Raw genomic sequence first — 6672 nt, 5'->3', positions numbered from 1 at the left:
CCTCATTGTCTTGGCAACTTGCTTTTCTCTCTTTGACACTGTGAGAGTGAGAAAACCCGCGTCCTTGACCAAAATGATCTTAACATGAGTCGCAAACTGTGTCACAATGGGGAGGAGTCATCAGCGGTGAAAGAATGCTTAATTAACTGTTGCCATTGTACATGTAGGGCAACGATAACAATTATGTTTCAAATCTGTACGATAAAATGTACAGTTAGTCTACTTTTTTCCCCTTTCTGTGACATCATTCGTCATTTTAACTAGTGGGTGAGAGTAGACTAACATGACAAAACAAATGCAAATAGCCTAGCTTGATTCATGTTTGGGGCAGTTGGTGGACATTTAAGGTCTGTTTTCACTCAACAGAATCAGGGTCAGACTGTTCCAACATACGTGAATGAAAAGCAAATTTGATTGTTTTCATAGGATGGGGCAATATCTTTCGTTCGGACGAGTAGAGAGAGACTCAGTGTGTTCTTTTGTGTCCCTCTCTGGTCAGATTGATTAATTAGCAGGCATCTCCTCGCCCCGTGACCTCGCCCGGACATGGACTTCCCTGACGAGCTTCTGCTGGCCGAGCTGAGTCACCTGCAGCTTTACAACGACTCCCTCTTCGGGAACAACTTCAGCAGCGCCGACAATGAAACCGACGCCCTGCTTCCGACCGGAGTGAGGGTCACCATTGTGCTGGTCTATATGATCGTTTGCGTCGTCGGCCTGGTGGGGAACTTCCTGGTGATGTACGTCATTATAAGGTAAGAAGAACTCTTGATGGAACAGACTGTTCCCAGTGTCCAAAATGATACAACAGAGAAACATCTGCTGTGCTGTGATATAGTATAAATGAAACGCATTCCGAACCGGTAAGCTCACTGTTGTGATATCGATGGTGAGTGTCTATTTGATTACGTTTATTGCATCAGATGTGCTGCAGCTGTGTGCTCAAGCTTCACCCTGTCACGTTTTGCGTGATGGCAGTTGTAGGACCCCAAAAAGCAGGGAGGAGCAGGGTGGATTGACCAAAATGTATTTAACAAAAAATACACACAGGAGTACAATGGAAAAAAACACTAAGTTGAAGTACTCAAAAAATGCCTGGAAATCACAAGTATCAAACCAAACTATAACAGGAAACAAATCACGACAGGAGCACACATATGCTCACATACTCACAGCTCACAATGACCCAACAAAGACTAACAGAAACTCAGGGAACTAAATACAAGCTAAGTGATGAGACAACGAGAAACACCTGGATAAGACACGAAGGGTTGAGGGAGCTAATTGGTTACACACAAGGAACACTGATAACGAGAACAGGTGGCGAAAAAAGGGCACATGAGGAACCAAAACCAAACGTAACCAGACCGAAACATAACACACCCGCAATTCAAACTGTCACTATCTGTACCTTCTCGGGTTACAGTCACAAAAGGGTAATGTATATTTTTATTTTTATTTTTTTTTAAGGTGAGGGTTTCTTTTTTTGACATCTTCATGTGCTCCTTTTTTTTTTTTTTTTTTTTTGTATGTGAAAGGAATGGTAAGGGGCGGGGGAAATATCATAACTGCTAAGATACTCTTATTTTTGCACTTACATCACAGTATCGAATTAAATGAGAAGATTTTTCTACAATCAAATTAAAACAATTCCATGGTGTCTTTGTAAATGGTCTTTGAAAGCTTTGGTGTAATTTACACAAAATGTATCGAATTACAGCACACCGAATATGCTTTTGGAACACTTCACCTGAGATTGCTTTGTTTTTCTACTCTATGGTGCATTCTCATGTTGCGCAGGGGCACAGTTTGGGCATTGCAATGAGGCGAGAAGCTAGTTGCTCTCGAGCAAGCCACAGTCTGAAGGGAAAGGCAAGCAGAAACACGTTTTCACTTGTGGAGGCGGGACTTCAACAACGCGTAAATTCAGCTTCTCATTTTACATGTGGATCACACACATCACCAAATACAACACACATTTTTGTGGGTGTGCTGTCCCAAGTTTTAAACGCAATATTATGCATGATTGGGACTTGTGATCAGTTCAAACAAATCATGACTTTTTTGCGCTTGATGGCTTCATCCAAAATGTTTTGAGATATGAATGTGTTTTGTTGTCTTGCAGTCACATTTCCAATTCCATCACTTCAAACTGCATTTTGCGCTTGTGGTACTGTTGCGTGGTGAAAACAGTCGGAGCTACCAAAAGCATAAATGCCTCTTTTAAAGACAGGGGGAACCACTTTCACACCTTTTCAAGTTGTTGAAGTAAGCAAACATACAATTTAGAGTCTGGTATTTGGTATCGGAGTAAATGAAGCCCAAAGTGAGCTGTTGTCATGACAACAGTGATGTAGGAAACGGCAAAGAAACAGTCTGGTGGTCCGTTTAAAAATAGCACTTTCAAATTGACTCTTTTTATTTTGTAGTGTCATCTGCCTTCCGCTAAAACCAGCAGTCTTCATTCTTATTAGAGTTCGTGTGTGGGAAAAAAAAAAAGCTGACGTTCAAAGGCAGGTGAGCGGTGTCACAGAGGCCAAATATTCTCTCAAAGATTTTTTTGGGGAATATCCCCAAATTAAACCTCGTCTACTCTGACTTGCTGTCTCTTGTTTAAGCCGCATCAGATGAAGGATGTGGTGACCAAGGACACACGGAGGCGTGTCACGATGACTCGGCTGTGATAGAGGGGAGGCGGCAACAGTGGGAGGCAGGAAAAAGTGAAAGGGTGATTCACTTTCTTAGAAAGACCCAGAGAGGGCTTGGAATGCCAACAGAGATGATGTCATGCCCATATTTTGCATGGGAAGCAATCACACACCATAATGAGACATTACCAAAGGCTATATTTGTATTCTGTATTCTTCAGATCGGTCCACGGTTTCATCCTTCCTTGTCCTCCCAAGTCGCAACTTGTATCAATCAAGGTGATTGTGTTGCTATAGTGAGTAGGGTCATGCATGACAGGTATGATATAAATCAATGACTCTTGGCAATTGCATAGAGTTAGATACTGATGTTCTTCTCAATGATCCCATGTCACAGCTACATTTTGGGAATCGAGTGAAACAGCACAGGCAGAAGTATTTAGCAGCCAAAATGCGCTACAGTGAATCCCTATCCGCTATTAGCGAACAATCCCTCCCGCAAAATGTGAAAATCTGCAACTAATTGAGAGCCCACATAAAAAAGTGTTTCGATGTAATGGGAATTTGACATATAACAGTGCTAAAATGGGGCAACCCGGTGGTCCAGTGGTTAGCGCGTTGACCTCACAGTGCAATTCCAGCTCTGGCCTCCCTGTGTGGAGTTTGCATGCTCTCCCTGAGCCTGGCGTGGGTTTTCTCCAGGTACTCCGGTTTCCTCCCGCATTCCAAAAACATGTACGGCAGGCTGATTGAACACTCAAAATTGTCCCTAGGTGTGAGTGTGAGCGCGGATGGTTGTTCGTCTCTGTGTGCCCTGCGATTGGCTGGCGACCGGTTCAGGGTGTCCCCCGCCTACTGCCCAAAGACAGCTGGGATAGGCTCCAGCACCCCCCCCCCCCCACGCAACCCTTGTGAGAATAAGCGGATCGGAAAATGAATGAATGAATAACAGTGCTAAAACGTAAGTACCATTGAATGGTGACCAGTTATTTTGCAGATAAGCAAAGTTGCCTGCTCATGCACTAGACTGCATTCTGTGTAGCTGCTCAAAATGCTGATTGTGTTGACCTTAACCCCTCCCAAAGAGAAGAAAACAAGTTAAAAAGAGAATGCACGACGCGAACTAAAGCTAAAATTGACAAAACATTCCCATTAACGAAAAATGTCAAACTAGTGTTTTTTTTTAACTAAATAACCATGAAAGATAAATTCCCTCGAATAATATCCAGTGAATACTTTTATAAAATTGATACAAAAATGCATCGATTGCCCACTTTTAATTGGTATGTGGACCCAGGATGCCTTGTCCGTATATTCTCAAACGTTACCAATATACAACAACATCGATGATGTCATCTGTGAAATCTCCCTGAATGTTTTTACGGGTAGAAAAAAAAGTGTAAGCGAGCCATGAGGAAATTCTGAAGTTTTCATATTTACATTGCGTTTGATACTTATGTACGGTTATAGAAACAAGTTGTTGCAAAGTAACAAAGGTTTTGTGAAAATGTCAGTTTGACCCTATAACAGATTTATTCGATTCTATTCTATTAAATCTTATTTCTAATGACGTCGTATTTCCAACTGTAATCATTGTTTTTGAACAAATCGGCAATCAAACAGCGTCCAGAAAGTGATGGTGGTTTCCTAATAATTGGCAAGACAACTAATTTGTTTTTGATGTCCCAGACTACAGTCATGCTAACGGATCTGTCTGGCTATAAAACAAAACAATTGATGTTCCCGCTTTCTATCTGTCCAAATCAGCACTGAATTTTGGTGTCATTTCTCAGGAAGTGAATCAAAGTTGAAAAAAAAACCTTAGAACATAAAGCGAGGCTCGTTGATGTTATGATGTTGTTTTTGTGACCACTGCAAGCAGCACATGTTCTCTCATATGTCAAGTAGGGGGAAAAAACATTTCGAACCCTCATGTGTTCACGCTCACAATGATAACAATCAGGGCTATGAGAAGGCACTTGGACAAGCATCTGCGCTCTCCTGCATCCTTCACAAAAGAAGTTGTACTTCAGAGAGGACCGTCATCATCGTGAAAAAAAAGTGAGCAGCTAGCTGGCCTAAGGCCGAAGCTCAGGCTGAAGCCTTTCTTTGAGCAGCCCTCCAAGGCTCCTGCCTGTTTCCATAACAGCCCATGTTTCGAGTATCCACAAGATCCATGTTAGGATATCAGACCTCAGCACTTTAGCAATCCTCTTCCAAAAAAAAAAACCCCCAAAACTTATTCAAAACATAAAATTGCACATGCGATGTTTTGAGGTGGCACGGTATGTTTTGAGGCACTTCGGTGAACCTTTGACAGGAGTGTCCAAATCTTTTCGTTTGAGGGCCACATACAGGAAAGGACACAAGAGCCACTTTAAAATTCTTTGATTTAAGAGTGTTTAATTTATAATAAATCAATCAAATAAGCAATTATATATTAGGGGTGTTCACACGGCACACATTTGCTCCGGCGCTGCACCGATGTATTTTTTTGCGATATATTTTGCACCGCAGCAAATTGTGTGGAGCGTTCACACCTACAAAGCCGCTGAGCGTGTCTGCACCGGCACAGCGTCGGCGCGGCCCCACTTGCGTTCACACGGCAGTTTCTGCAGCGGAGCAAAACGACAGAAAACAAATGAGCTGTCGTGTTGGTTCTTTTTAAAATGTATACACAACTCAAGCGACTACTGGACAGGAATGTTCTTCTCCTTCTCGGTCTCCATGCCTTCTGCTCGAGAGTGACCGCCCCCGAAAACGTAAATCAACGATGACTTCAATGACACACAGAAAAGCAAACACGTAATGCGCCAAACAGAAAATCAAGAGAGGAAATCACAAAATAAATTATATGGGGGGCGGGGGGTTGTGGACACACAACAAAGGAACAAACTACACTAACAACTCCGAGACAGTTCAGTCTCCTACAAAAGGAAAGATGTTACCAGCCAAGTCTTGTGTCGTTATTAAACAAACACATGACGGAAGTCCGACAGAGCGCGAAAGCAACGCATTCTCGCCGTACGTAAACTCTTCACAAGCATTTGCTCTGGAGCAAATTTAACCCAGTTGCGTTCACACGTGCAAATTTACATCGGTGCTGCTTCGCTAACAAGCATTTGCTCTGGAGCAAATTTTTAAACCACCTCCCTGAGGTGGATCAAATTTGGTCCGGTGTAAGCTGTTTTCCGGGGCTACTCCGGAGCTAAGTTGCACGTGTGAACGCTTTACTGGGGCAGCCCCGGCGTAGCACCGGACCAAATGTTGCCGTATGAACACCCCTATTGTTTATATTTTATGGTTAATTTGATAAACTGCTACAGTTACACGATTTTAGTGTGCATCCCACCAGACTATCCCATCTCCACATTCAGAACCAAAACAAGAACAGTCAGCTGATCCTTTTTCAATGTATTCAGCATTTGTTTTAGTTGTATGTTTATAAAACTCTACAAGATCTGAACCAATTTATTTTCTTTTAATTTCAGTTTTTTTTTTTTCAGGTACTACAGCTTCTCTAAAATTCCAGAAACATGCCACAGTGGCTGTTGCCAGAGCAGGCGGAGGCCTCAGAGGACGATCATAGCACTTTAAAAAAAATTATAATGAATTACTTCAGTGACAAAATCAAATCCCAAAAAAAGGAAATCACAAATGAACGCAACATATAAGAACCGATCGTGCAGCTCTGTGCTGAGAGCTTTTCGTGAGATTCTCCAAATAATGACAGCAGGCTGAGTTCAAACGAAAACTCCCGTCTAAAATAATTAAATATATAAAACAATCAAAAGCAACAATGAAAAATCAAGAAAGAAGCCATTCTTGCAGGATTGTTCAATGTTTTACAGTCAACATACAGAATTCAGAAAAAAGAAACAGTACTTGTAATCACAGCAAAATGAACAACAAAAACGGCAACAACAGCAAATAAACCAAAGCAAAAAACAAACAAACAAACAAACAGACAGACAAGAAACCCCCCTAAAAAGTGGCGAAACACTGTATTTTCAATTCCAAGCAA

The 6672-nt window shown here is 41.9% G+C and overlaps 1 protein-coding gene across 1 annotated transcript in view; it reads left to right on the top strand.

The window, feature by feature from the left end:
- The first annotated feature begins 439 nt into the window (after nucleotides 1-439).
- The window catches only part of oprl1 (opiate receptor-like 1), a 43972-nt gene continuing 37739 nt past the window's right edge, over nucleotides 440-6672 (top strand). The window contains exon 1 of the mRNA XM_086103141.1: nucleotides 440-755. Coding sequence (XP_085959267.1) covers nucleotides 547-755 — 209 coding nt within the window. The 5' untranslated portion in view covers nucleotides 440-546. The remainder of the gene's footprint in view (nucleotides 756-6672) is intronic.

This window comes from Hippocampus guttulatus, chromosome 1 (assembly GCF_054856545.1).
Source record: "Hippocampus guttulatus isolate MCC_2025c chromosome 1, RoL_Hgut_1.0, whole genome shotgun sequence".
In the NCBI taxonomy this organism is placed as follows: domain Eukaryota; kingdom Metazoa; phylum Chordata; class Actinopteri; order Syngnathiformes; family Syngnathidae; genus Hippocampus; species Hippocampus guttulatus.
This window is presented reverse-complemented; position numbering and strand designations above follow the sequence as displayed.